The sequence below is a fragment of the Anolis carolinensis genome, chromosome 3 (genome assembly GCF_035594765.1).
Source record: "Anolis carolinensis isolate JA03-04 chromosome 3, rAnoCar3.1.pri, whole genome shotgun sequence".
NCBI lineage: Eukaryota > Metazoa > Chordata > Lepidosauria > Squamata > Dactyloidae > Anolis > Anolis carolinensis.
Window position 1 is genome coordinate 53991224 of NC_085843.1, and position 12447 is coordinate 54003670.

The following is a 12447-nucleotide window of genomic DNA, read 5'->3' on the forward strand; positions in this document are numbered from 1 at the left end:
GTAAATTTTACACACATCATTCATCCCATACAAGAAGAAAGACATGGTGAAGGAAGGATCTATATCTGTAGAAGAAACAATTCATACAGACAAGGAAATAAAAGTCTACACCCTATTGTTAATGTCACTGAAACACTAACTACTGAATCAACAGTAACTTGCTAAGTTTTCACATGATACAATGAATTTAGTTGGGACTAACAGTTGGATTTAGATTTTAAACATGGAAAAATAGAATTATGAAGAGATCAATGAAAAAATGACATTATTTTTCACCATCATTCTCAGATTAACCAGCCAAACAAAGCCTTACAGTTAACCTTCCATTTATATGGATTTTGTACCCATGGATTCAAGCATCCATGGCTTGAAAATATTCAAAAAATAATTCCAAAAAGCAAACCTTGGTATTTGCCATTTTCTATAAGGGACACAACACCGTTTTACTATGTCACCATATATAAGGGGATTTGAGTATCCACAGATTCTGGAATGGGGGAGGCTGGAACCAAATCTCAGCCCACTGCATTTGCATTAGAAAAACAGCTGTGAATTTGCACATACCAACTCCCAAAAGCCATTTTCATGTTCATATTTTATAATGAAGCCTGGTATAAGATGTACAGTTTGGACTTGGTATAGCAAACAATACAATTGTATTGGTCAATACACATTTTGATCAGGTCACAGTAGCCCCAAATCCGCCTCATATACAAGATGGCCAGGGTTCCCCATCACCACAATTTGGACACTGCTTACCAAAGGAAAGGAGTGCCCAGTTTGGTGAGGCACCTGCACTATTGATCAAAGAAGGCTAAAGACCTTGGGTGCATCGAGACTGTGGAATGAATGAACGGTATTCATCCTACAGTCTAATAAGATGCACTCCACGTTGAACTGTAATCCCGACTCCACAGCATAGAGCCATGGGAGTAAAAGCGATGTCCAGATAATGGCGACCAAAATGACTGAAAGTTTGGAAAGCAATCCCTATGAGAAGTGGCTGAGGGAGCTTGGAGAAAAGAAGCCTGAGAGGGAACATAATATCAATATTTAAAAGGATGTCACATTGAGGAGCGGGGGAGGCTTGTTTTCTGCTACTCTGGAGACTAGGGCAGGGAGTAATGGCTTCAAACTGCAAGGAAGGAGATTCCACTTGGACATTAGGAAGAACTTCCTGGTGGGAGAGGAATACGCTGCCTCCTCAGAGTAGTAGGGCCTCTTTCTCTGGAGCAGTGGTTCTCAACCCCAGATGTTTTAGCCTTTAACTCCCAGAAATCTTAACAGCTGGTAAACTGGTAGAGATTTCTGGGAGTTGTAGGCCAAAACACTTGGAGACCCACAAGTTGAGAACCACTGCTCTGGAGGGTTTAAAGCCGAGGCTAGATCCCTATCTGTCAGGTGTACATTGGCTGTGTCTTCCTGCATGGGGTTGGACTGGAAGGCCATTGTGCTCTCATCCAGCTCTATGACACAGAATATATCTTCTTCTATCTATACACATACACATAATACATAAAAGTGAAAATTTTTATGTGTGTTTGTGACGGAGATGTCCATTTACACAAACAGCCTCCTGCCTTCACAAACAGCTACAAATCAGTTCTGAGGAGCCACCAAAGCCCTCCTTATAAGGACATTGCAGGTTACAGAGAGCCACATCCCAGTGTTACTTTCACTTTCCATTGGTATGGAATTTGCATGACCCCACCCACTGGCATACAGCAACTGAACATACTAGAGAGAGGTTTGCGGAGAATTCACCATGATTTATAGGAGGTGTAGAGACTGGGATGTATAGTTCACCTGCAATCTAAGAGCACTCTGGACTCCACCAACGATGGACCTGGAACTAACCTGCCACACAGACCCACCACGGTCAACTTTGCATACTGACGGGGTTTGGGGATGATTGACCTTGACACCCAGGAATTCATCCGTATTCAGAGAACATGGAACCCATCTGATGATGATCTAGACAAAACTTGGCACACAAATTCAACATAGCCAACTGGCAACATTGGTGGACGTTGGAGGTGACTAACCTTTAACTCTGGGAGTTATAGTTCGCCTGCATTCCATGAGCCATCTGAACCCACCAAAAACAGATCTGGACCAAGCTTGGCACACAGACCCAACATTACCAAGTGTGCCTACTGGCAGGGTTTGAAGAGAGTTGACCTTGGAATCCGGGAATTGTAGTTTACCCTTATCCAGAGAACACTGAACCCAGCCGACAATGTATCTTGGTCAAACTTGGCACACATAGAATCATAGAATTGGAACAGACCTCACAGGCCATCCAGTCCAACCCCCTGCCAAGAAGCAGGAAAATCGCATTCAAAGCACCCCCGACAGATGGCCATCCAGCCTCTGTTTAAAACCCTCCAAAGGTGCCTTCACCACAGCCCAGGGCTGAGAGTTCCACTGCTGAACAGCTCTCACAGTTAGGAAGTTCTTTCTAATGTTCAGGTGGAATCGCCTTTCCTGTAGTTTGAAGCCATTGTTCCACATCCTAGCCTCCAGGGCAGCAGAAAACCACCTTGCTCCCTCCTCATGACTTCCCCTCACATATACATACATGGCCCTCATCATGCTCCTCTCAGCCTTCTCTTCTGCAGGCTAAACATGCCCAGCTCCTCCTAGGGCTTGTTCTCCAGATCCTTGATCATTTGAGTCGCCCTCCTCTGGACACATTCCAGCTTGTCAACATCTCCCTTCAATTGTGGTGCCCAGAACTGGACACAGTATTCCAGGTGTGGTCTGACCAAGGCAGAATAGACAGACCCAACATGGCCAACTGTGCATACAGGTGGGGTTTGGAAGTGACTGACATTGGCATCAGGGAGTTAGTTCACCCGCATTCTGAGAACACTGAACCCATCTGATGACAGATCTGGACCGAATTTGGCACACAGACCCAACATGGCCAACTGCACATACAGGTGGGGTTTTGGGGTGATTGACATTGGCATCAGGGAGTTATGGTTCACCTGTATTCAGAGAACACTGAACCCATCTGATGACAGATCTGGACTAAATTTAGCACACAGACCCAACATGGCCAACTGTGCATACAGGTGGGGTTTGGGGGTGATTGACATCAGCATCAGGGAGTTATAGTTCACCTGTAATCAGGAAACACTGAACCCATCTGATGACGGATTTGGACTAAATTTGGCACACAGACCCAACATGGCCAACTGTGAATACTGGCAGGGTTTGGGGAGGATTGACCAACGATTCTGGAAATTGTAATTCACCCACATCCTTATATATTTTCAAATAGAAGCATTAATTAAAAACGAAATCAAAGATTGGCTTTATCCTAATAAATAGTGTTATGAATTAACTAAATGATATTACCTAACACCCCAAAACAAACAATGCCCTTTTCAAATAAATGGGCTCCTCCGGGTACCCAAGCTTAATATATATATCTCACACACACATGCATACTGTGTCACAGAATATAATACATATATATTCTATATTATATTGCAATATAGAATATAATATAAATCATATTCTCTGACACAATATGTGTATGTATGTATATATATAATACATATAACTCATTGTATATAATGATATATTATATTATAACCTATAATAAATATAATATATATTATATTTTCTATGACATAGTGTATATACATATGTGTGTATGCATGTATGTATATGTGTGTGTGTGTGTGTGTGTGTATGCATATACACACAAGAAGTAATCGTCCACCACTATTAGGATGCAAGGTCCCTGCGGCTTATCTTCCTCTGTGTGTGTGTGTATGTGTCTGCCTCTCCTGGGTCAGCGCTTATCATCCCCGTTATCTTTGGTGTCTGAGAGGGAAGGAGGGAGGGGAGGAGGAGGAGGGGAATCACCTCCTTCGGGGACGGTTTTGTAACGCGATTCACACGTACGGCACAGCCACCATCATGACACGTACGTTTAACCCACACCCACCACCTTTCGCCTCCACAGGGAAGCATCGCTGAGGGGAAAGAGGCGGACATGAGGGGGCCTGACCCCGCCAATGCCTTCATAAACCCCTCACAAAGGCCGCCTTCCTGTTCCTGCCTGAGGAGAAAGAGGAAGGCAAAAGGGCGGCTTCCCTTCCCCTTTCCCTCTTCCCCCTCGCCACTCACCCAGGCACACCACCGAGGCCGCCACCAACAGCGCCGGGAAGCAGGCGCCTCTTCTCCCCGCTGCCGTCGCTCCCGCTGCCATTTTCCTCCCGGGGCTTCCACCTCCTTTTCCTCCCATTGTTCCCTCCCCGCCCATGGCTGGAGAAAGCCAGGGGGACGGGAACCTCCGCGCGAGCATTGGGCCCAGGCGACGTCAATCAACGCACACCTCCTGAATCGCGGCGTTTCCTTTTCCACGGGTCCCGCCCTCGGCCTCTCCGAGGGGAGAGCGATTGGAAGCGGCGCCGGTCATTCACCCAGGATGGGCCATTAACGAAGGAGTAGGACGCCCCGCCTCTTTTTTCCCGGGCACGTGACGGGGAGCTTTCCCTCCGGGCTGGAAGCGCCAGGGCGGGGCGGGCTTGGGAGGGAGAGCGCGCGCGCGCGGGCTTGTTGTTTGTGTGGGGCTGCGGCGCCTGTGCGCCCTCCTTCCTTCTGTGTTGCCATTCGTCACAATCGCAGCACCAAACCATAGCCTGCCGCTGCCATGGGTCCTGTTCATGATGGCCCCCCGCATGTACCAAAAGCCTTTGCACACCTCCCAACAAAGGCTTCCCTCAGGCAGGAAGCAGCCAGGCTTGGAATATGCAAGGCCATTCAATGCTAATTAAGGTAAGCAATTGCACCAAATGCAATATTCACACTTGCCTCCAACAGACAAGAGTTCTTCCTCCCAACCTGGAAGCAGCCAGACGTTGAAGCTGAAAGGGCAGCCAATGCTAATCAAGGTGGCCAAATGCAATATTCACACTTGCCTCCAACAGACCAGAGTTCTTCCTCCCAACCTAGAAGCAGTCAGACGTTGAAGCTGAAAGGCCAGTCAATGCTAATCAAGGTGGCCAAATACAATATTCACACTTGCCTCCAACAGACCAGAGTTCTTCCTCCCAATCTGGAAGCAGCCAGACCTTGAAGCTGAAAGGTTATTCAGTGCTAATCAAGGTAGCCAGTTGCAGCATTCAGCCTGGAAAACTCACAGCAACCCAGTGATTCCAGCCATGAAAGCCTTCAACAACACATATAATAATATTAATTATTATTATTATCATTTCTTACCCACCTCTCCTGAAGGCGGAGTGCAGCAAAGGGGCATCTACACTGCAAAATCAATGCAGCCTAGCACCACCTTTTGCTGCTATGGAATCATGAGAGTTGTAGTTTGGTGAGGCACCTGCGCTCTTTGGCAGAGAATGTTCAAGACCCTGTAGAAATTTGTATGTGCAAATTTCAGCCCTCCAGGTGCTTTGGACTTCAACGCCCACAATTCTTAACAGCCAGTAGGCTGTTAGGAATTGTGGGCGTTGGAAGTCCAAAACACCTGGGGCGCCCAAGTTGGCCCATGCCTGCTGTAGAGCAGTGTCATGATCACTCATGCCAATACAGCTATCAGCTCCCCAGTACTGACATACAACACATGGCCAATACCCAAAAGGGAGGACAGGATGTTGCAAGGACACACAAACCAGCCATAAAAGTCCATTGCCCTGAGGTATGAGAAGGTGGACTCTAGTATGTGGGAAAGGGCAGGTATAAGAGGTTTGGGGTGATTTATGACTTTGTAGCTAAGGCCCTACATAGATGGGCAGTAGGGCTGTAGCCAAGGGGGGGGGGGGGGGGTAGGGGTTCAAACACCCCCGCCCCAAATTTTTCAGATTTTTTAAAAAACCTGATTTACTCACGAGTTTTAACTGGTTAACCAAATCCCCATAAGTGTCCACTGAAGTTTATCTGTCTTGCGTGTCCACTGAAGTTTATCGGTGGAGCCTGATTTCTAAATTATTTTATGTTATGGAACTACTCCGTGATTCGCTAAAAAAAATTCACCTCCCCCCATTTTTTTTCTGGCCATGGCCCTGGCAGTAGTGTTAGAGTCTGCTATTCCGAACAATAAAGATGTATGGTATCTTCAGCCCCTGTGCGTCTTGGCATATTTTTTCAAGAGAAGACTAAACCCAGAGCAACTGAGCATAGAACCATTATAAGCAGGTATGGGCAAACTTCAGCCTACCAGGTGTTTTGGACTTCAACTCCCACAATTCCTAACTGCCGGTCCAAAACACCTGGAAAGCCCAAGTTTGCCCATGCCTGTAAGCGTGACTACTGCTCCCTATGATTCCATAGCATTGAGCCATGACAGTTCGACTGGTGTCAATCAAATTGCATTCATTCTACTGTCTAGATCAGGGCCCTGATACATTTTTATGCAACCTCAGATATATAGGTATATATAATAGGAATTAAAAATCAAACATTTACTGCAAGGCTGCTAAATAGGCAGTGGTCTAGAGATGTAACCCTTGTTTACATTTCGTGGGAAACAGGCATGTATACTGGCTTCCCATTAGGCATTTCCCTCAAGGAAACTAGAAAGTTAACACGAAGGTTGGGTTTTTAAAAAAAAGAGAATAACCATTGATTTGTTTTCCTGTGTGAAACCACAAGGTATATAGAAAGCCTTTTTGAAAACTTATTTTCAGATCTAGATTTCAGTATGAAACATGACCACACACATGCAGGGTGTGAAAGCCTGTAAGGCGAACTATACAAAGTCAATGTGATATATTCTCAATGTTTCATTGCACCAAAATTCTGGCAGGGGATTCAGCACCTCATGGCAGTGAGTGAGATGTCATGAAGACAGCTTGCTAAGTATAGGAATAGGGCAACACTGTTGTATGCTAAAAATTTCTTTTGGATTTGATAAAGTGTCACAACTGTTCAGGCACACTCCTAAAAAGAAAGCAATTGCCTCCAGCATCCCTCAATCATAGAGACGTCCTATGAATTTACTCACTATAGTTCAGAGGGAACTAATATAATCTTGTCACAAGACCAAGATATTAATATTTAATTACTGAAATCAATGGATTTTTTTCTGAATACTGAATCAGGCTGCTATTATTAGGCAAGGTAGGTGCAACTGAATGCACTAGCTTTTATTCAGAGCATTTTTGTGCCAGTAGACCAATAAAATTAGTATGAGACTCAAGGATTTAATTCAATACAGCCTATGTATGATCTAAGCAAGAGATTAGATCTGTAGTAGGATATCATTCAATTAAAAGCCTTGAAGGAGATCAGATGAGAATTTTACTGCTAATGTAGAATATTTTTAATCATAGTTCCATGTCAGTTTAATTTCTAGTAAGAACTGGAAAGCCTCAGGTAAACACCATTTGTTTGATTTATATCTTTCTCTTCCCTCATAGAAACATCCAAGGAAACACACTTTACAGTTCCAAATACAGTGATGAACTATATATGCTGAAAGAGTTAAATATGAAGAACAACTTTTGCTGAGAAAAATCTGCATGTTGTCCAGCAGGCAGGTCTACCCAGCCAATTTTAAATAATGAAATTTAATTTTATACTCCATTAGTACTAGTGTTTTAATCTTTATCCTGTGTATTTAATGTATGTTTTGACTGTGTTGCACTCTGCCTTGAACCGTAAGGAGAGGCGGATAAGAAATAATATCTTTCAGAAATAACTTTTGAAAATAGTTTGAAAGTGCCAGAGAGACACACACTGAACTGGTGATCCAAAAGTGACAAATATTCTGATTTCAAGGAGTTCAAAGGCAAATATTGGGATGATATTGGGACATTTGCCCTATACCAGTCACTCTTAACATGTGACCCGTGGACCACCAGTGGTACCTAAGAACTTAAATATGGTCCACGACCTCACTGTTACTACACCGTTGCAACAAGAGCGTCTGGTCTCACAAAATCCTCTTATAGTGCCGAGTTAATGAGCATGTCGGGAGGGGAGAGACCAACTACCCACGAAAGGCACGACAACGGGCCTCCTGACTGCTGCTTCTCCTCCTCCTCCATCCCCCTGAGCGGAGTCTTTCCATGTGGTGCCTAGAAGCGGGGACGCCTTGGTGTCTTTGTTATTAGGCCTGTTCCTGGGGTTATTTGGAGTGCTTATTCAGAAAATTGCATTGGATAGACCACATTAGCTCTAGATTATTAAATATGGTTTTCTGTGGGCAAGCAGATGGCTACTACTGGATGGCATATGTTCTGTATGAGAAACTAGAGCTGATGTGGTCTATCCAATGCTATTTTCTGAATCAGTACCCCAAGTAACCAAGCCGAATCTGAAGTTGGCCAAAACTGATTCGTAATCCTTTTGGTACTAATATTGGAGAGTGGTCCCTGGTCAAAGTAGTCCCTGGTCAAAAAAAGGTTGGGAACCACTGGCCTATACTATTATTCATGATCATATTCTATAGCATCCTTAGATTGGCAGTTTAGGAAGAGGATTCTAGTGCCAGGACCTAGATAACCCATCTGATTTTGGAAGCTAAGCAGGGTTAACCCTGGTCAATCTACAGCACCTGATAATTCTTGCGTGCCAACCAATAACATATGCTGTAGACTATATTTCAGAGGAAGGAACTGGCGAAACCACCCCTGAGCATTCCTTGCCTAAGAAAACTGTACGAATTCATGAGATGAGCTGAAGACACACACACACACACACATTCCTCACCAAACTATAAACTCCAAGATACCATGGGATAAAGCTATATCAGACAAAATAGAATAACAGCACTATAATTGTGTAGTGTGAATGTATTTGTGATAGCCATGCAAAAAGAACAAGTGTCTTATAGACTGACAGGAACTGAAAGGAAATAAGAAGTGATCAGAATTTACACAGAATTCCAAACTGTTGAAAAACCACCTCCCAAAGAATCTCTCCAAGCAGAGTAAGATAACAAAGCAGCATGTAGAACACACATAGAGACAAAATCACCAAATACCATGGGAGCCGTGGTGGCGAAATGGGTTAAACCCTTGTGCTGGCTGAACTGCCGACCTGAAGGTTGGCGGTTCGAATTGGGGTAGCTCCCGTCTGTCAGCCCTAGCTTGCGGGTACATGAGAGAAGCCTCTCAGCAGGATGGTAACTTGTAGTATGTTCTCAATTCACTTCTGATACAATAAAAAACCACCATATGGTCTCTAATAAGATACAAATCACCCTCCTGACCATTCGACATTGTCTTATTTGTGTTCTTGGCATTAACCCAATTTAAATCAAATTGAAGTTCAACACTGGTCTGATTCCAGTAAGGTACTGGTCTGGTTTGATTTCACGTCGATTTCATATGTACATATTAGCGCTCACCTCTTATTCTGTGAAGTCTATCCAAAACCAGCTGGCTATTTCTATAATATAAAAATGCACTATAAAATAAAGGATAGGAGTGTGACCACATATTTGGCTGGGCATATTGATAGTGCTGCAATGATTGGGAAACTTGATTTTTCAGCATTGCAGACCATGAGGGGTTTTCAGACTTTTGTGCTCAACACACACAAGTCTATGGCACTACTGGGTTCATGAGGTTACCAAGCAGTGGGGCTTATTTATTCCCATCACTCATTTTCATGATTCCAAGCAAATACCTGAATCTGTTGTTGTATGTCTTCAAGATACGTCCAACCTACGGTGACCCTACCATGGTTTTGTTTTTTTTTGGCATTATTCATTTAGCTTTGTTCACTTTCTGAGCTTCAGAGAAAGGCAAATATCTTCTAGACAAATCTTATCAGGAAACTCTGTGATAGGATTAGCACAAGTTGAAAATAACTTGAAGACACACTAACTACCTGCCCCAATAATTCATCTGTTTCACAAGGCATTTCAATACTGTATGTTAAATTATAGATTGTATATTTCTCTGTTATTTATAGCATATGTTTCCTTAATGTTGTATACCTTTTCAGAATATTGTATGTCATTTTAAAAATTCCAACAAGGAAACAAGCAGCTCCAGCATAGCTTCACGGCATAATGGCTAAAATGTGTTTCTATATGTATGCATTCAAACACAAATCCTGATTCTTAGGAAACAGCTATTTATTTGAAAACCACATCCTGTTCTTTTCAGAAGTGTATACATAGTTCCCATTTCTTACATTTTGCTATCTCATTAATTCTTTTGAAAAGGCCTGTGTCTCCTTTTCCATCCTCCTCCTTTTTCGCATTATTTTACAGAACCAAAATTTCCTGTGCTATCTTCCTTCCACTGTCTTATTCTGACAGTCCAAAAGAATGTCCTGGATGCTTTCTAACTCAAGAGTGTGGCAGAATTGTGATGTATAGGTAGTACAATATGATGAGAAAGCATATTTGTGCTCTTTGCTTGTTTTTGATAGCCATTAGGTAATACATAGCGACAGTATAATTAACTAAATGAGGAACTTGGACTATCAGCAGACTGCAACAGAAGGAATGAGGAGGGCCTTACTAGAGGAAATGTTTTCTGCCCAGGCATTTCTCCATTTCTCAAACAGATAGGAAAGGAAACACAACGTACTCAGCAGCTAAATAGTGAGAAGATCCTATGTCTGTTGATTAAGCTAAAATTACACAACACAGCACAATTGTGAACCTTGTCGGTGTAACATAGCATGTTTTCCTTACCTGAAAAAACAAAAACAGAATGTTTACTTGTCAATTTACACTGCAATTCAATGTGCTTTTACTGAGAGATAAGGGTTACTGTCTTTAATCGGCCTTCCTTTTCTAGTTGTTGTCATCAAGTCAACTTTGGCTTATCGTGACCCAATGTGAGAGATTTCCAAGTGACCTTGTAATTAAATGTTTTGCAAACTTGGGACTTTAGCCTCTGTTACTGAGACAATCCACCTGTTACATGGTTTTCCTCTTTTCCTACAATCTTCCACTTTACCAAAAATTATCATCTTTTCCAATGAGTCATCTCATCTAATCCAAAGTACAATAGCCTCAGTTTAGTACAGTGGTTCTCAACCTGGGGTCACCAGATGTTTTTGGCCTACAAGTCCCAGAAATCCCAGATAGCTTACCATCTGTTAGGATTTCTGGGAGTTGAAGGCCAAAAACATCTGAGGACCCCAGGTTGAGAACCACTGGTTTAGTCATTTTTGTTGCTAGGGAGAATTCTGACTCAATTTGCTCTTGAACATTTCTCCTTTTGGTGGTTTCATAACCCATAATAACATTGGGTTGTTGTATGTTTTTCGGGCTGTATGGCCATGTTTCAGAAGTATTCTCTCCTGACGTTTCTCCCACATCTATGGCAGGCATCCTCAGACAACCTCAGAGGATGCCTGCCGTAGATGTGGGCGAAATGTCAGGACAGAATACTTCTGGAACATGGCCATACAGCCCGGAAAACATACAACAACCCTGTGATCCCGGCCATGAAAGCCTTCGACAACACATAATAACATTGTTGCCTGGAAATGTTGGATGTCCAGCATGTTGAGGACTGTCAAGTTGGGAAAAGTTATCTCAAAGCCACATATTTTGCATGAGTTATTTATTAGCTTCATGATTTAATAAACAAGTTAATTCCAAGCTCTGTTGTATCTGAATCAGACAGGATTTCGGAGTTATCTGAATCCAAAGCACAACCATAGGTTAAACTATTACAAAGCTCAACAATAATTGAGGCATTGGTTTTATGGCAAAATACCCTTTCAGATATACATCTCTACATTGAAAATACAAATGTTAAACATACCTAATGTATATAATGATGGCTGAGATCTCCTGGGCCATTGTTCCATCTCAACTTGTGGTTTTCTAGTTAGTTTTTATATTCCTGCACATACAATGTCGGCATAACAATTGTGGCTCACTTTATGCATGCATGTGAATATAAAGTTACTATGGAAACCTGAACATGTTATTTTCAGAGCTGGAAGAAAACATGATTTTCTGTTAAGCGAGAACAGTTAGTGAAGTTTAGAATACTGCATATTTTACTTTTGCTATTCAAATCTTGTTACAGTATTTCCCATATATTCCCGTATATGACAATTTCATGTCTGGGATAAGTGGCTGGCATCATGTTGCCTTAAGTGTCAAGTCACCAAGAAGCTATGCAGGCATCTTTCTCCAGGAATGGTCAGCAGAACAGAAGATGGTACCGGAAATTCAAGTTCTAGAGTGAAAACTAGGAAGGAAAGTAGAAAAGGGCAGACATCAGCGCTGGCAGAACAGACTCTATAGGTAAAGGACAGTTGTTAGGTTTACCAGTGTTTCTAGACCAACTATATTTTAAGAATGATGAGCAAAACGTTTGAAGTCTTCACTAAGTGACTAAGTGTTTTTTGAGAGACAGAAAGTGTGGATATAGAAATGGCGTACATCTATGTAATTTGAGACCCTGAACTTCTGCTTTCCCCGCCACATTAGGAGACAATGTTTATTAGTGTAGTTGGGAAACACTGAGCAAATATGTCTTTTCTTCC

The 12447-nt window shown here is 42.7% G+C and overlaps 1 protein-coding gene and 1 long non-coding RNA gene across 6 annotated transcripts in view; one reads left to right on the forward strand and one right to left on the reverse strand.

The window, feature by feature from the left end:
- Window positions 1-4473, reverse strand: part of LOC100564977 (myelin protein zero-like protein 1) — a 33136-nt gene extending 28663 nt beyond the window's left edge. Inside the window, exon 1 of one of the 5 annotated variants that reach the window (XM_008107721.3) lies at window positions 4147-4473. In XM_008107721.3, the coding sequence (XP_008105928.1) occupies window positions 4147-4324 (178 nt within the window). In that variant the 5' untranslated portion in view covers window positions 4325-4473. The remainder of the gene's footprint in view (window positions 1-4146) is intronic. The other 4 variants (XM_008107720.3, XM_016992534.2, XM_008107722.2 and 1 more) reach the window with 4 other exon arrangements.
- A 3-nt stretch (window positions 4474-4476) lies between these two features.
- Window positions 4477-7560, forward strand: LOC103278390 (uncharacterized). Its single transcript, XR_506015.2, has 2 exons — window positions 4477-4797; window positions 7395-7560. It is a non-coding gene; the product is annotated as an uncharacterized LOC103278390 (long non-coding RNA).
- Window positions 7561-12447: the final 4887 nt, after the last annotated feature.